General features: G+C 49.8%; 1 protein-coding gene across 13 annotated transcripts in view; it reads right to left on the reverse strand.

Annotated features, from left to right (window-relative positions):
• Nucleotides 1-5,686: 5,686 nt before the first annotated feature.
• ARHGEF9 (Cdc42 guanine nucleotide exchange factor 9) overlaps nucleotides 5,687-17,825 on the reverse strand; it is a 192,959-nt gene continuing 180,820 nt past the window's right edge. For 9 of the 13 annotated variants that reach the window (XM_033072390.2, XM_033072400.2, XM_033072399.2 and 6 more), the window contains 2 exons: nucleotides 13,919-14,078; nucleotides 5,911-6,117 (listed from right to left, as the gene is read on the reverse strand). In XM_033072390.2, coding sequence (XP_032928281.1) covers nucleotides 6,000-6,117; nucleotides 13,919-14,078 — 278 coding nt within the window. In that variant the 3' untranslated portion in view covers nucleotides 5,911-5,999. Of the gene's footprint in view, nucleotides 6,118-11,093; nucleotides 14,079-17,825 lie in introns of those variants that run through there. The other 4 variants (XM_033072392.2, XM_033072393.2, XM_033072394.2 and 1 more) reach the window with 4 other exon arrangements.

Raw genomic sequence — 17,825 nt, forward strand, 5'->3', positions numbered from 1 at the left:
TGGAAAGGGAATTTTCTGAGAAGGTGGGAGCCAAGCTTGGGGTGTGCAGAGCAGCACTGGGAGTGCAGAGGAGGATCTCGGTGGTCTGAGATCTCCAAACCTGCCTGAACTCCTTGATGCTGGGCTGGTCCTGGGGAAAACAGCAGGAGCTGAAGGAGCCAGAGTGGGGAGAGCAGGGGGAGAACTCTGGAGCTGAGTGCATCCTCTAAATGTTAAAGGGTTCCAGGAGAGGCTCTGCAGACACAAAAGGTCAGCACTGCCCAAGCTCTCACTAAAACAAAGGCCAACTATTTTTAACTTCATTTCAAGTGGGAAGCCTAAAGCCATGAGCTGGCCTGATTGCAGAAGGCCTTGGCTGGTGTGATCAGAGCTGTTTGCATAATGCCAGCCCTGGCTGCTGCATCCCAAACCTCACCTCACTCCAGGATGCAGATGGGGCTCCCCCTCCTGCAGGGTTCCTGTGGCCCCAGGTCACTGAGCCCCTTCCAGGATCCCAAACTGCATCACAGGGAGGTGCTGCCCTGGTTTCTCTGTCAGGGCAGAGATGTTCTGAGCTTTGGTGAAGTCACAGAACCACAGAATGTGCTGTGTTGGAAGGGACCCATCAGGATCATCCTGGCCCTGAACATCCCAAAAATCCCATCCCTGAGAGATCCCAGTGTGGGATGCCCCTGATCTGACTGCTGCTCTGCACAAACACCTCCAAATCCCATCCCTGAGAGATCCCAGCATGGGATGCCCCCAGTTTTTCTCCTCCAGGTCTTACCCATGGCTCTACCCTCGTGTGGAGTTTTCCTGTCCTTCAGAAATCCCCACTTCTGGTGGATGTACCTAAACCTCCCCTGTGCTCTTTGGGACAGCAGCCTCCCAAACCAAGCCCAAGCCTCATCTCCACCGTGTCCTGCAGTGTCCCCTCACCAGGCACTCCCCAGAGCTGGCCACAGCAATTATTAACAATTAATAACAATTAAGAGCAGCAGGGGAGGGATGCCTGCCTGCTTTGGTTCCCAAGCCCTTGCAGATTGCACGCTCCAGATCACAGCAGGGAGAGGATGCCACGGGTGAGGAGCACTGGTTAAAACAGCCCTGGCTGCTTCCCAGAGAGCTGAAGGATTAATTAGGGCCATGGACAGTCTCATTCAGCCCTTAATGAGCCCTGAGGGACTGGGAGATAACGAGAGCTGGGATGGAGCAGAGATGTGGCATCCTCCAGGCACTGGGAGGGAATTCTGGACCAGGGGCTGTGGAGGCACAGCTTCCTCTAAAGGCAGATTTCACCTGCTGAAAAACAAGAGCTGAGGTGTCTGTTGAGAAAGCTGCAAACCCAGGTTGGTGGTTTGGGGCTGGGAAGAGAAATGAAACCTCTGCAAAGGTGAGATCAAAGTGTTGGTCTTGTTTGGAGGACTTTGGATTGGAATGAAATTAAAACTCTTTAATTTGGGGAGGAGCAAGGCCCAGAAGGGCTGTGGTTTATTGCTTTCCATCTAAAATGCCTTTCCCCTGGATTTTTTCCAGTGGGGAACAAACCCTGCTTGTTTCTTTCCCTCCTCCCCACGGTTTGATGCCATTTCCTGGGACAGAAACGCAGGAAAAAAATAATTAGCAAAGCTCCCAGCAATAACAAACCGTGCAAATCTTTGCCCTCCAATTCCTCTGCTTGGCATTATCAAGGAGAAGAAATGTGAAAATGGTAACACTCTTTAATTCATTAACGTGCTAATTGATTTCACAAAATTAGTTTGCAGGCACTAAGAGCAGTTTCTCTTATCTGCTTTTTATGAACTGCCAGTACAAAGCACAAGTAGGGAAGACACTTGCACAAATAAATGGAAATAGTGATACAGCAAACGTTGCCTGAAAGCAAAAACCAAATTCTTCCCTGTTCTGCTGAATTTGGCCTGCATCAGAAATACAAATTTTCTGCATTTCCAGCACTCTGGAGAAGAAAATCTTTTCTCCCCCCATTAATAACAAACACTTAAGGGTCAATCAGCACCCAGGAACAGGGAGCAGCCCAACTCCCTGGATTTATTTTATTGTCAGAAACAATAAAAATTGGTGATTTTTAAAAATGTGTTTTAAAAAAACATGTCTCATCAATGTTTTGTCAGAGATCACAACTAGAGAGAGAATGGGACAGAGAAATGAGATGGAGTTGTTGTTTCCTCTCTGGTGTTTATTTTGTGTATTGATTTCCAGCTCAGCTCCTCCTCTGGGGTCCAGGCTTCCCTGGAGAACTTTTTCCAGGGTTTTTTTGAGCACAGATGGAAAGTGGAGAAATCCAACCAGCAGTGCAGCAAAGGGAAAGCTTTCCCCTGGAATGGTTTTTGTTTGGCATCACTTTCTCAGCAGCTCTGCCTGGATTTCTTAAGCCAAAGACTCTGCTGCTCTTGGAGAGAAGAGCCCTTCTCCCCTGCCTTCCCCTGACCCACAGAAATTAAAAATGAGAAAGGGGAAAATAAAAGTGCAGATTGCTCATTTTGAAAGGAAACATTTTATTTTTTTCTCCTGTTTTAAGTGAAGATGGGTTTAAGTGAAGAAGTGAAGTTTTTAGTAAAAAAGAATTGAGAAGGGATTTGTCCTTCATTTCTGGTGGAAGCAAAGGTGGCTGGGCAGGCAATGGGTGTTGCCCTCACTGAAATAAATCTAAATTTATCAAATAAATAAATATTATTAATTTATTATTAATTTATTTTAAAAAATTTTTCAACTATCCAACCAGTCTGGGCCATCTCCATGCCAGCTCTGATTTTGGGAAGCTGAAGTGGGGCAGCATGAAGGCTCTCTGTGGCTGAGCACAAAGGAAAAGGCAGCGGTGGCCCTTGGAGCCAGGATTGTTTGTTCCCATGGTTTTCCAGCCCCAGAACAACCTGTCCTGCTGGGGATGGAAGGAATGCTGGGCACTGAACCTTGGGAGCTTCCAACTGTGTGGGGTTGAGGAGGAGTTCAGCCATCTGAAAGTTCATTATCTGAACACTGGGCAGGACGGAAATCTGGAGGAGAGAGCGTTCAAAATTTACTTTTCATTAACAGGAGCTAATTAAAGCATTCAGCCAGCACTGCCCGTACCCAGAGCAGCAGCCACGGCTATTTTGAGCTTCCCCTTCTCCTGCCAAGCCCAAGTCTCCAGACCAGCTTTATTTTCCAGTGGGAGCTGAGGACTTTGGGGCAATGTCAAGCATCACGCTCTGGATCTGCTAATTTGTGGCTGGGCTGTGCAATTCTTGCCCAGCTAATTTTAGCTGTGCCTTGCAGGGCCAGCTTTGGTTAGGAGCAGCCCCAAGCTCAGAGCTGAATTGTGTAAGAAGCAGAACCACGAGCAGGGCTCATGTGATGGAGCCTTTCTTTAATTCTGCCTTGTTCATGTGAGCTCTGCTGCTCTCCAGGCTTTCCTGGGGATATCATTTAGAGCGCATTTGCTTCCTCACAACCTTTTCTTCCTCAGCAGCAGAGCCTCACCCCTCCTGTGCACAAAGTCTGGGAAAAGGGAATTTCTCCTGGTTTGTTGTGCTTTCTTCTCTTTGCCATCCTCCTCTTGCATCTTTGTTGGGTGTGGACTTTGTTTTCTTTGAATAAACTTATTTTTAGCTCAATAAAGTGCACTTGAGATCCCCTCCTTCCCTGGGGAAGGAGCCTTGTTCTTCCTGCAGCATTTAGGGATTTTAAGTGGCAAAGCTGCACTGAAACACTTGGACTGGAGCTTTATTTCCTGGGAAAAGCTGAAATCCTGGAATTCCAGAGTAAAACCCTGACTGACTCAGGAGAAGAGGGCGAGTAGCCAACACAACCATGATTAGAACTGGGAATCTGTGGGGAACAAAGCCTGCCCCAGCTCCTCAGAGCAGCACTGCCTGCTCCTGCCCCACTTTTGGGTGTGGATGGAGCCTGAGCCCAGAGGGGAGAGCTGACCCAGCCCCCTGCATGGCCAGGAGGCTTCCCAGGCTCTGGAAAAGCTGAAGGGAGGCTGTGGAGGCAGCTCTGTGTCCTGCCCTGGATAGAAATGCTCATTGCTGCCCCAGAGGGGCTGTGCTGCCACAGATGTACAGCAGGATGGGTTAGAGAGGGTTAATAAAGGAGGTTTGTTTGAGAAGTGCTGTCTGAGCAAGGCTTCACTAAGAAGGGAAGAAGGTGAAAAAGAAGAGAACTAGGAAAAAAAAACTCACTGCTGTGGAAAGTATTTACAGAAAGGTCCTGGGAAGAACAGGGAGGGGAGAATTCTCCACCAGTGATTGTTATGGTGACTGATTGTGACCAATGCAGAAAGTGTGAACTGTGCAGAGGGTATAAAAGACAGTGTGATGTTGTAATAAACAGGTATCTGAAGTACAGTGTGCCTTCTGTGTGTCACACAAATGCCCAGCTTGGGGTGGCCCTTGGGGACACCCAGCCAGGTGGGGACGAGGCACCTGAGCTGTGCTGTCCCCAGGTGTCCCTGCAGTGGCACTGAGGCACCTGAGCTGTGCTGTCCCCAGGTGTCCCTGCAGTGGCACTGGGCTCTCCTCACTGTGCCTCTGCTCACAGGGTTGGTTCTGTGAGCCCTCAGCCCCTCTGCTCCTGCAGTGATGTCCCTGACCTCACCTCAGCCTTCCAGTCCAGCCCAGTCCTCCCAGAACTGGAGCCAAACACAAATGAGGCATCTTCCAGAGCAGCTTTAATTCCTTATGAATCAAGAGGAACAATTTTTTTTTTAATTCCATGTATTTTACCCAGACAAGCATCCCCATGTCCTTAATTCTGCATTTGCTGCTAAGGCTTTTTCCAGCCCCCCAGGCTGGAGCCTCCTGTCCAAGCCCAGCTGGACACAGCTGGACACAGCTGCTCTGGGCTTTGCTTTGGTTCTCCATGCTCAGTTCCACCTGAAGGATCCTCTCCACAAGGTTTGGGTAGGATCCCTCCAATCCACAGTTATTTATCAAACCATCTGTTTGCACTGGCACACAGGGAGCCCATCACAACTCCTCTGTTGGTTTCAGACTCTTGCACACCTGGCAGAGCCAAGTGAACAGCCCAGGTGTGAGCAGCAGCCCAGGATGGGGTTTGGGGCAGGATGAACAATCCTGCAGGGCCCCTGTGCTGCTGCCCTCCTGGAATTCCCCCTGGGAATGGCAGAGGGGTTGTACCTGATCTGGGAATGGAATTCAGACCTTCAAACTGGCATTTCTGCAGCAGTTTGGATCAGCCTTTGTGTGTGCTTGCTGCAGGAGTGAGGCCTTTACCCCCTTTCCCCATCACCAATGCACCTGTTCATGAAATCCAGAAGAATCCCAGAGCCAGGACAAACCCCAGGGCTGAGCAGGTTTTCTCTCTCTCATGCTGTCATCTCTGGGTTTTTGGGCACTGGTTATTCCCCAGGTGCCAGCCACCCCCAGTAACCCTGCTGCCACCCCCAGTGGCTCTGTGTGGGGAGTGGGACGAGCCCTGGGGATGAACTTTGGTGGAGCAGCCTCTGGCAAGGGGCTCTGGTTTCTTCTCCACCCCGCAGGAGATGGCAGAACTCTGCCCCTGCCTCCTCAGGTGCCAGCCTGGCTCTCCCATGCTGGAAACCATCAGCATGTCCCAGCTGCCAGGAGAGGATGGGAGAATCCAAGCACCCATTTCCCTTTGCCAGGGAAGTGCTGTCACCCCCCTGCTCCACAAACCCACCTGGGACCCCCACACCGCCAGGGATGTCCTGAAACCACTCAGCTGTAAGCAGGCAGCAAAATCAAACTTTTTAATGGTGCATCCAGACAGGAGAAACAATTCCAGCCCCCCTGGCAGCCCTGGGAACACCAGGGCACACATCCAACATCCAACTCTCCATCCTGGGCATTCCACAGGCAGCAGGGAGGGGCTGGGATACAAACCTGGAGTGGCCCAGCCCCTGCAGCATCACTGTCACCTGTGCAGGTGATGCAGGAGGGATCCAGCAGGAGCAGGCACAGGGGCTGTGGGGAGCCTGCTCAGTCCTTGGGGGACGGGCTCAGAGCCCCCCAGGCTCCCAGCACAGCTCTGGGTATTTATTGTGTGTGCTCCTGTTTTCCTTTCCTGGTCCAAAGAGTCGGGATTTCCTCTGAATTGCGTGGAACCACCGCAGCAGCAGGGCTGGCCAGGGGCTCCTCTCGTGCTGCCCTGGATCTGTGGGGGAGTGAAACTTTGAGGAAAGCAGAGTGCTGGTCACACATCCCCTGAAACAGCAGCCTGAGGGATTTGTTAAGTCAGGTGGGGACAGGGAAAATCCCTCCCTGCTCCCTGTGCACACAGCTCCACCTGAGGGTCCTGGGGACTGTCCCAGCTGTTTGTGTCACCTGAGTGTCCCCTGGGACTGCCAGAGCCCTCTGCAGCTGGCCATGGACACCCTGGGCACCAACACAGCAGAGCCAGGCCCAAAAATAAATCACAGATAAACCAAAATAAATCACAAAATACAAACAACGTGGTTTGGGACAGATAAGGCAGCGAGTGACAGAGATGTTGACAATTGCACTATCAGTGCAATTTGCTTGTCTTGTCCTTTGCTGATTTAGGGCTGAGTGAAAACCAGGCTCTGTAAACAGCACCCACTCTCCTGTCACCTGAGCTTTGTGCTGTCAGGCTGCTTTTTTGGCACAGTAAAAGCACAGTCTGGCTGCTGAGAGGTTAAACCAAGGCAAATGGCACTTTGTTTTTTCCAGCTTGGATTTGTGTGACGGCTCAAACGTGTGGAAAGCAATTCCACTTCAAGACCTGCTGCCATTCCTCAGACTCAAACCTCCCTGGACAGGATGGGTGATGAAGGAAAAGCTACAAAATGTGCAAAATTGGTGTTAAACCAGCCTGGGCAGTGCAGCTCAGCTGAGCTCAGCTCAGATGTTCCTGTGGAGGAACAGCAGTGCCAAAGGCCTTGGTGACACAGCAGCAGTGACTCCACTCCTGTAAATGATCTCTTTGTTCAAACCTGCTGCTCCCCTCACATTTCTGCAGTGCCCAGCCTCTGTAAAACCAGACTTAAAGACTGCTGCCTTTAGGACCAGGCACCTCTTAAGTCCTAAACCATTTCCACCCAGGGCAAACCACGCTGTGGGCAAGGGGCAGCTGCTTTTTGATTTCCTGTGGCCCTGCAGAGGTTTGAATGCACATCCACACCCTCTGAGGATGAACTGAATAAAAGCTGTACAGCTTTTGTAAAGGTGAGCTAAGAAGAGAAGCAAACACAGCAATAGATCCTGTAATTGCTTCTCCAGATGAAAAACAGAAAATGAAACTTCTCTTCTGAAGTTAACTCCACTGGCTTCCAGGGCTGGCCACAAAGGCAGCCCTGAGTGCCTTGGAGCTGATTCCCAGAGGTTATTTATAAGTGAATTTAGTGCCAGGACTTGTGTGGAAAAACCAGATACTGGCAAAAAAAAAAAAGTCTGTGCTCCTCTCCAGCTGTGAAAGAGGATTAAAGGCCAGAGAGGCTCTAGGTGTGCTGAGTCTGGGTGTGAACTGGATTTGTTTGTGTGCAGAGCTCTGTGTCCAGAGTTCTGTGTGTCCAGAGCTCTGTTTGTCCAGGAGCTGGGTCCTGGTGTGTCCCCAGCCCTGTTTGTGTCCCCAGCTCTGTGTCCAGTCCTCTGTTTGTCCCCAGCTCTGTGTCCAACCCTGTTTGTGTCCCCAGCTTTGTCCAGTCCTTGGTGTGTCCCCAGCTCTGTGTCCAGCCCTCTTGTCCCCACAAAGTGTCACTCCCTGCTCCCCCCAGCTCACCTCACTCCCCAGTGTCACCTCTGCCAGGATGCCCCAGACCAGGCACTGCTTGCAGCACTGATTTCTTTATGAGGCATAAAGAAATGTTCTTTATGTTCCTGCAAGGGTTGCACCTTTAACCCGCCCTCCTGGGTGGAAAATAAATCTCCCCAGTGCTCTCTGACTCGTTGCTGTTTTGTTGGTACCAGGAGAAGAGGAAAGTGCCCCCTGTCCCTCAGACAACACAAAATCCACCCTGGTTTTGGGCAGGAGGGAAATTTGGGGATGTGCCCTGGGGGGGCTCTTGAGACAGGAAAAACTTTTGAGCCATTTCCAGCCTGGGGAAAGGGCTGAGCACAGAGATCTGTCAAACCTCCAAGAGGTGACAAACTCCTGTGGCTGTGACAGGAGAAGGTGCAAGTCTTCACTAGGATGAATTTTGCCTGGAGAGAGCTGGAAGAAAAAAGGATGTGAACATTAAAAGCATTTCAGAAATCCCTTCTATCTCTTTCCCATAGCAAAGGTGGGAGGTGCAGACAAATAAAGACAGTTTTACAATTTGTACCTGCAGCTTTGGGGGTTATATTTGTAGTTTAACAGCTCCTGTCCTTCCTTAGCAGCTCACTGTGGAACTCTCTGTGGACAGGGCTTGGAAACACTCTGAAAATGCCAGTTATTCCCATTTCATCTCCCCAGCACATGCAACTCCAGTTGTTCCTTATAAAGCAGCACAGATGGTGCATTGCATGCTTTGGGTGCTGCTCACTCCAGAGTAACAGGAAAATGGATTGTTTGGGTGGGCTGGGATGTGCAATCCCTGCACCATCACTCAGACTGAAAATCTCACTCCTTCAGAAGCAAAAGCTGGTCTGCAACACCACGGATCCACACAGGGATAACCCAGAGATGGCTGTGCCACAGAGCCCTTCACAAACACTGCTGCCATGTCACAAACACAGCCCTGGCCCCACGAGGAGCCAGAGCCCACCCTGCCCATGGATGTTTCCAGCTCTGCACCACGTTCCTGTGCTCCAGGTGAGGCACAGACCCACCCTGGAGCACACCCCAACCCTCCCCATGAGAGAAGGGGCTTTGAAATGTGTTTCTTTGGTTTTGGTTTTTGTTTTATGCAAGCAAAGTTGGGAGTAGCTGAATGCTGGGTGGCTGGAACAGCTGGAACCAAACAAACCCCAGGGAAGACACAAGCTGGCCATCAGCATTCCCATGGAGCCATGGAGGGCTTGCTGGAGAAGCAAGCTGGGCTGGGAGCAGGCTGCAGGGCAGGGAGGGGGCTCCTGTCAAGCTGAGGAAGCCTCGGTGCTGCTCCTGCTCCTTTCTGGGTTCCTGGTTTGGGTGCCTGGCCCATCCCGAGCGGATCCTGCGCTCCCGGCTCTCCCCATCCTTCCCCAGGCTCCTTCTGCCAAGCTGGGAGTGCAAAATGCTGGCAAATAAATAACTCTGCTGGCAAATAAATAGCTCTGCTGGCCAGTAAATAGCTCTGCTGGCCAGTAAATAGCTCTGCTGGCCTGCAAATAGCTCTGCTGGCCTGCACAGACAGTGGTGTGGCAGGGGAGGAGCTCTCCAAGGGGAGGTTGGGTACGGAGCCGCATTTTGGGTGAGCTGTGGCTGTTCCCATTCCCGAGGGACTCCTGGGGGATACAGCATCCTCTGGAGAGGTGACCCCAGCACAGCCCCAGCGTCCTCTCCACTGCAAGCAATGCAAGCAAGAGCAGACAGCTCGGCTGGGGGCGTTGCTGAAGCAGGAGGCGGATGTGAAGCTGCGATGTTTGAGCTCTGCAGTTTGAGCCAGTCTGCTCCTGCTCCTGAACCTGCTCAAGGTGCAGAGCCCTTGGTGTAGCTCTGCCTCTCTCCTGCCTCATCCTCTCAGAGCAGAGTTCTTGGGGTTTGTGGGTTTTTACTCCTTGGGGTTTGTGGGTTTTCCTGCCCTGAGCTGTGGGGTGGAACCCTGGCTGCTCCTCACCCCACCAGAGTGAAGTCCTCACTGCAAAAGGAGAGATCTGGCTGGGATTATTTCCAGCACCACTGTTATTCCAGCACCAAATAATCACCACTGTGATGATTTCCAGCACCGTGGGACAACAAGCACTGCTCCCAATCCTAAAATCTCATTTTTAGGCTATCTAGAGATCCACAGCTCACCTGCCTTACCTGGGAAATGCCCCTGGGACTGAGGGAGCTTTTCAGGGATGCCCTGTCCCAGGAGAGCAGAGCAGTGTAGAGGCTCCCTGTCCTCAAACCCCACCCTGCTCTACCCCACAGGCTCCAAACTCCTCCTGGGGCAGCTCCCAGCACAGCTGCGGGGTCTCACCTTCCAGCTGTGCTCACCTTCCAGCTGTGCTCACCTTCCAGCTGTGCTCACCTTCCAGCTGTGCTCACATTCCAGCTGTGCCCCGAGCAGGGACTCACGAGGATTTCAGCCCGTGTTTGATCCCAGCTCTGAGCATCCCTGCCAGGACTCTGTCCTCAAGCAATTCTCTCTGATCTCAGGGAGCACAAAGAGGGATTTTTCCAGGACAATCCTGGGTTTTTTGGTGGCACTGTGTCGGTGGCCACTGCAGCCCCACCCCGAGAAGGGTGACCCCGCTCTGAGGAAAATGATTTAAAATGCCTTCAGATGCCTTTTCACTTCTTTTTATTTAATTCCATAAATATTTTCATAAGGCTCAGTGTCTTTACAACACTTTTTTAAACACTTTTTTTTTTTTGTTTTATACACACAACTTTGACACTTGTTTGACAGGGTCAAACAGTCCAATATAAACAAAATAATAAAACTGGCAAGTGCGGATCAGCTGGGTTACCAAAATCCTTTTTTTCTTTTTTTTTTCTTTTTTTTTTTCTTTTTTTTTGCTCTTACTGTTAAAACCCCAAAAGCACTAAAATATCAGTATTTGGCTTCAAACTAGAATTTTAAAAACCTTTTTTTTTTTTTTTTTTAAATTCTCTGCTACAAGTCCCTGTCGTCATAGTGCCTTTAAGCTCCTACAGACTCTTCTTTTCTTCTTAAGGAAAAATAAGCTTGGTGATGCCATGCAGAACTTACAATAGCTACTAAATATACATGTTCCCTGAAATGTAGCTGCAATGAAAAGATGACAGAGCATAAAGAGAACAAAACCAGAAACCCAAAGCACCACAGTGTACTATCAATAACATTGCAATGGACGGCTGGTGCCCATCCAGAAACTGAAACAAATTTCAAATATATTTCTCTATGTAGTATTTTCTATTTACAACTGTTAGATGCACCTAGGTTGGTTCTTGTTTGACTTTTTGGAGAGGGTGGGGAGGCGAAAGTCTTGAATTTAGATCCTCTGTTCTAGTGTCTAGGTTAAGGGTGATGCATGTCATTTACCTAGGGAAGAGGTTTCTTTTTATTTTTTTTAATATATATATATATATATATATAGTTTCAGCCAGAGAAATACCGTAAACATGTAAGTTTGTTACAACTCTCTTTTTGTTTTTTTGTTTTTTTCTGCATATGGAATGGGAAGTGGGTTCCTCCTGTCTGGCATTGGGATGCAAAGTCTGTACCAGATGCTCAGCCAAGTCACCCCCATGTGCACGGGCGCTGTCCCACACAGGCTCCAGCCCTGCTCCCTGCTCAAGGGGCTCACCCAGGGCTGGTTCTTCTTTGTGCCAAAGCTCCATCTCCTGCAGCACCTTGGCAATTTATGGAGGACAAGAGCTTTCTTGAAGGCCCCCAAGAGCCAAGCCCCTCCTCGTCCCTGCAGGCTTCCCACTTAACAAAGAAGCTGCGAGTCCAACAAGTGGCCTTGTCAGATCTTGATTTATGATGCAAATAATGGTGTGGCGGTGGTGTTGCTTTTTTCCTAGTGCTGAATATTTAGGAAGCATCTTCTCATAAAAATTATGGATGTCTCATTCTCACTCTCTGAGGCACAAAACAGTAAATGAACAGGCTTAACTAATGTGCTTGTTACTTGGTTTTTTTTTTTTTTTTTTCCCTAAGCAATTAAAAAGGCAAAAGGAGTAAGTGAAATTTTCATCATGTTGACAACATTTTGGAATCTCTCTCTCTTTCTCTCTCTCTCTCTCTGCCTCTCTCCAGCCATTCAGAAAGAGTAAAACATTTCAGTCAACTGACGAGAACCCATCTCATGCACTGCTTTAAATACCCATTCTGTTAAAGAAACAAAACAATATTTGCTATGTACCCCATATTAAAATCTAGCCATAAAAATGCAAAGATACAAAAGAGCATAAAAATAATTTCTGATATAAAACTGGGTTGCTTCCTGTTTGGGATTCCTGGTGTTTGCCTGCTGCCTGTCACAGAGGGGCCACTCCTCCTCTCCAAAACCCTAATCTGGCTTTGCTGGTTATTGATAGTTTCTAGATTATTCAAAAGTGTCAAGAGGGATTTATTTTTTTGGGGGGATTTAAATAAAAATAATGCCGCCCTTGTGATATGCCCTGAAATAAAACAGGCTCCATGGAAACAATGAAATCACACTCTCTGCTCTTCCCATTCACTTGGATTTCTTAGGGGCAAAAAAAAAAAAAAAAAAAAAAAAAGTATCTCCATTCTCTTTGTCCTGGGGTGCTTATGTGGTGGATCAGATTCCAAAGAAAATGACAAATACCATGATCAATCACTTCATCCCACGTTTTCAAAGGAGCTTGCAGAATAGCTCTGCAAAGATTTCAAGTTCATCTTCTAAATCTGGTTAAACAGTCTCATTTGCCCTAGGAAAAAAAAAAATCCTCCTCCTGACAATGGTCTGTTTTACAAGCTTAACCATAAGCTCCTGCACTTGCAAACAAATGTACTTAAGGCTGAAATTGTAGGAAGGGTCTTTAAAAATAGAGCTGTGACTCTCCAGAGGGAGAAAAAGAGAGAGAAAGAGACCTGGAGGGCTCTGGGAGCCACGGAGGGGCCTGGACTGGAGCAGCACCGGCTGGGACTGGGCACAGAACCACGGGCACAGTGCCCAGGGACCCCCAGAGCTCTGCCAGGGGCAGCTCGGGGCTCCAGCCCAGGTGGGCACTCGGGCTTGGGATGCTGGCACTAACGGGGCAGAGCTGGGGGGACTCTGTGGGGTGGGCACTGAGAGCAGCCAGGGCCTCACTCTGGGGTCACTGCTCCTGCCAGTGGCCATCAGTGCTTCCTTAGGGGCTGCTGTGCAGGCTGAGCCTGGCCAGAGGATGGGACCTTAGTTCCTGAAGACAGAAAACTTGGCTTGTCGCAGCCTCGGAGCCAATTTTCCTCTCTGCAGCGGAGGCATGAAGCCGTCGGGTTTTTAAGCTTTTATCTTTGCATGGGAAACAAAGATAGGAGTGGGCTTTTCAAGTGTCTCAGCTTGAAAAGAAAATAAATCAAAGAGAAGCCCACAGAAACAAAGCAAAAAGAAGAAAAGCCCCTGATTCTCTTTTCTCCGTCTTACTGCGAGTGTGAACAAATCACACCGAGCTGAGAAAAAGACAAGTGCTTAAAAAAAATGCAAAAAAATGAGGAAAACCCATCTCTCACTTCCTAAAGAGCTGCTTGCCCTTCTGCTGGGTTTCACCTGCCCACGAGAGAACAGCTAAAGCCAGAGAAATACTGCGCAGCAGAGCGGGAGCACGGGGAGCACATCCAGACAGGCACGAGTCGGACCGGGGGATGCAGGACAGGGACAGCCCCGGGGAGGGACGGACAGGGAGGGAGGGACAGGAGCACAGACCTCCCAGCACTCCAAAAAAACACAAACAACACCCCCCCCATAAATAAAAATCAAAGAAAATATACACCAATGTAGTCCATGAGGAAGTTCCATGACGGAGTCACACAAGCGAGAAAGCGTTCTGGGATGCCAATGACGACTCGGATGGAAATGAAGGAAAACAGGAGGAAAAAAAAATAATCCAACAACAAAAAAATGTCCAACCAATGGAGTAAAATAAAATAAAACAGGTCACATGGTTAGAAATCATTGGTGCTTCCTAGTATCTAGTAGCAGATTACTTCCCAAAAACAACAAAAAAAAGTTTTTGGTCCTTCTATATATATACATATATGTATATATATTATTATTTTTAAAATGTGTGTATACATATATATATGTATATATATTTAGTTGCAACAGTGCTTCTCCGAAAAAAGGTCCATCTATAAATATAATTTTATTTATTTTTATTTTTTTTTTAATTTTAGTTCTTTTAAGTTAAAATTCTCCATCTCTCTAGGTATTATTTTTTGAATGGTGTTAACCTGCTGAAGTTTTGCCAGAATGGTGCCTGGCTGCGTCTGGGTTCGGTGAACTCGAAGACCTGGGACTGGGATATGCCATCTGTCACCATGTATTGTCCCTGATTTAATGGATCCTGGGGTGGTGGGTAGGCTGGAGGAACCGACTTGGAGTAGCTCACACCTGCATCGATGATTGGGGGGAAAAAGAAACAGATCAGTCAAAGAGCAATCGGGTCAATCGTCCTTCTTCGTCATGCTACCGCTCCTCATCCTCCTCCTCCTCGCTCCATAACCAGGCCAGATGTGCCAGGGCTGGCCAAGCTGCCTGACCTCTGAGCTCTGAGGCTGCTCCCTGTGCCACAGCTCCGAGCCTGGCACAGATCCATTACTTTTGTCGGGCACGTTCTGCCCGCCCTCATGGAAAAGTCCTGTGTGAGCCAGGAGAGGCGGGACCCTGAGGCCAACTCGTCCCAAGTGTGATGGAACAGGTCCTGATCCGAGCTCCTGCTGACCCTCCCAGCCCCCAGCTGTCCCTGGACAACAGCCTTGTCCCAACATCCCCTGTGACCAGCCCCAGCACGACCCAAGTGCCGCCCCGCTCCGCTTCCCGCACGGAACGGAGCAGAGCTGCTCTGGGAGGAGCCCTACCCTGCAGGGATGCAACTCATTCTTTAGGACTTTTCCATAGGGTCTGTTCTCAATTCACCAGTCTGGTTTCAGCCCCAAAAAGGCTGCACACCAGGCAGAAAAGGCAGATTCTGCTCAATCCAAACTGGTGGCAATGGATGGACTGGCAAGGCTACGCTTTAGGGTTGAGATGTTCAATTCCCACTCAGGTGAGCACAGCTCCTGTGCAGGAACGGGCAGAGGGGATGCTGCCCTTACAGCTTCTTTACATCCTGCTGGAAAGGGTGGTGTGGAAAGGGTGGCTCTGGGTGACTGAAGTGGAACAGAAGGGATGCGTGTCACCACCAAAGCGCAGCCTACGGGGCACAGTGACACAGTCTGGATGTCCTTCCCCACAAGGACAACCCCTCCTTCAGCCTCGGGGCAGCGGGGCCGGCTGGAAACCGTGACTGCAGGAAGGAGAGAGGAGCAGGGCTGTGGAGCAGCTTGCTGTGAGCTCTGGCCATCTCTGGATCATGCAGAACTGCTCTTCCATCTGCTGGAGGGGGCCGTCGCCTCCCCGGGCTTTAACCACAGCAGCGAGGCCACAGTCCCCGAGCAGCTCAGTGTCCTCATCTGCACAGCGGGATGGCATCCCCCACCTACCTCACAGGAGGGTTGTGAAGCTAAATTAATTAATGTTTGTAAAACACTTTGAGATCCTCGGCTGGGAAGGTGCTGGAGAAGGCAAAATACGGTGATTAGCACCCAGGAACCAGAGCAAGGTGTGCACAGCAACGCGGCTCCCAGCACACACAGACACAGCAGCGCTGGCCGGGCACGGACGGCGGCACACGACGGTGACACACAGGGACAGCCTCACGAGGGCACCCACAGAGCTCACCACACTGCTTGGCCACGTGCTGGGCAGGCAGGACCTCTCTGGGCTAGCAGCTAAGGCTTTGGGGAAGAGGATTGATTCGCTTCTCCCCGCTACGGGATTGACCGACCGAGGGTGAAAATCCTCCAGATGGAGATGTCTGGAGTACATCTAACTGATTTCTCCTTCTTTACTGTGTTTTGTGCAGCTCTCTGTCCACTGTGGAGAATAACCAAGATCATTCCTCACAGTGGGCAAAAACTGCTCTGCGATTTGCACTCGTTAATCTTTAATGAATTCATTACAATTAGCATTTCAAACTTACTTGGAGATGTTCTGCATCTGTCCCTGCATGCTGGAATATTTACCCATCAATGACTTCTCTACTCTGTGTTCCCAAGCTCCTGTCTCCCACCTGCAGCCCCAGAGCTGTGCTGGGGTCACACCTGGGCAGGGGCAGCTGCAGGAAACCTGGCACAGCTTCTGCACTGGTGCAGAACTCCAAGGAACAGTTCGAATTTCAGTCCCTGTGTGACTGAAACCCACCAGGGCACTGAGCTCCTCTCTGCCCACCTCTCCCATCCCTCCTCCTGGCACTGTCCTGCTCTGAGCTGCCCATCTCCAGGCTGGCCAATGGAGAGAACAAATTCCAGCCCTGAGCCCATCCAGGAGTGCCAACCTCCTCCTGGAGGCACCAGCCCTTGGCCAATTTTCCCAGCAGAGACTGATGAGGGATTTTAGCATCTGTTACAGGTCCCTTACATGGTTAAAGGTGGGAAATAAATCTGCTTTGGCTCTCAGACTGACCAGGAATTACCTCAAAGGGAAACAGTCCTCGTGCCACCAAAATTCCTCATGTTCTACAACAGAAGAGCTGTGAATCTAAAGCTGCTACTGGGGGGACACAAAAATTCTTTTTGGCTTTGGAAGTCATTAAAGCCACCTTGCTTTAGTGACATGGCCCCTTGGCTTTGTGGCTGGGCTCTTTGCTGCCTCTAAACCGATGTGAGGAGGGTGAACTAATGTATTTTAATGATGATACAAAATGCTAGGAAACCTCCTGGATCAGCAAAATGTTGTGCACTTGGAAAGCTGAAGAAGCAGAGAAAGGACAGTCTGGCTGATGTCCACTGACAGTGATGGAGTTCCTGCAAGGAATGGAATCCACAGTCTGTCTTCTCCTAAAGGGAAAAGGGCAGACTCCCCTGGCCAGATCACTGCCAAACCCCATCCAGTTCTTTCCCAAAACTCCTGAAAAAATCTCTGCCCTTGCCTGAAACACATCCATGCACAGCCTGCCCCTTCCCTCAGTAAAGCTGCTCTTCCCACAGCTGTGTGTGGCCCTGTGGATCTGGGCTACTGGCATCAACATCTGGGCTACTGGCATCAACATCTGGGCTGGATGAACACCAAAAGCTCCTGGCTGGTTCTACTTGCATGAGCAGCTGAAGGTTTCACATTTCTCTTAAGCTGAAGGATCAAACCTGTGGATCTGAAGGACATGCACCCTGGTGTGTGGGACATGCAGATAAAACCACTGTGTGGGAATTCCAGAATGCATTTCCTTGTGGAACTGTGAGACAGTACAAGAATGTCCCAAGAATGACTTCCGCCTTTTTTTCTTTTTTGGACATAGCCATGTTCTGGAAAATAGAAACTGGGATGGGAAGATTCACCTAATCTGCACTTCTTCCTAAGAAAGAGCAATTCTGGGAAGTCTGGCAGGCAGGTATTTTTCTGTTCTGCTCTGAAATGATTTGTTCCCTCATCAGAACTCGGGGCCATCGTGCAAAAATTGTCTCTTGAAGGATATATTTTTTTAATATGCAAAGCCATAACTCTGCTGCAATTCCCCAGGAAGAAAGGAGCAAAGCTCTTTTCCAAGACAATTTTGGGCAGTGTGGCGAGCGGAATCCAAAGCTCAAAAGGGAAGAATCGATGGAGAAGTGACGATTTCCAGGCACAGCAGCCAGGTGCAGCCCACGGGCAGAGCTGGAGCTCCTTCTGCTGGCTTGTGCCTCCTCCTGCAGCTGCACGGAGGGACCGCTCGCAGGGGAGGGGCTGGGCAGAGCTGCTCACGAGGAGAACGAGAAAATTCCCAGATTCATAATTTGGCTAGACAAAACTGGTGAGAGATGCTGCGCTGTCACTTGGAATCATGTCTTTTTATAGCACCAAGGCAACGTCACTCGGAGCCTTTCGGATTTCTCAGCTCAGAAGGAAACAATTAAAAAGATTTAAAACTGTCTCGTTTTTCCCTTCTAGGTCGGGGGGCTTTTTTTTGTGGTTTGTTTTTTTAACAAGTGTCTCTCGTCTTTGAGGTTCCAACAGCATTTCAGCAGCACGTGGAGCATGCTGGTAACCCACAGGCAGGGCACAGGGACTCGTGCAGAGGGATCACCCAGCAGGACACGGCCCCTCCCCGGCCTCACAGCACACAGA

This window comes from Catharus ustulatus, chromosome 14 (genome assembly GCF_009819885.2).
Source record: "Catharus ustulatus isolate bCatUst1 chromosome 14, bCatUst1.pri.v2, whole genome shotgun sequence".
Lineage (NCBI taxonomy): Eukaryota > Metazoa > Chordata > Aves > Passeriformes > Turdidae > Catharus > Catharus ustulatus.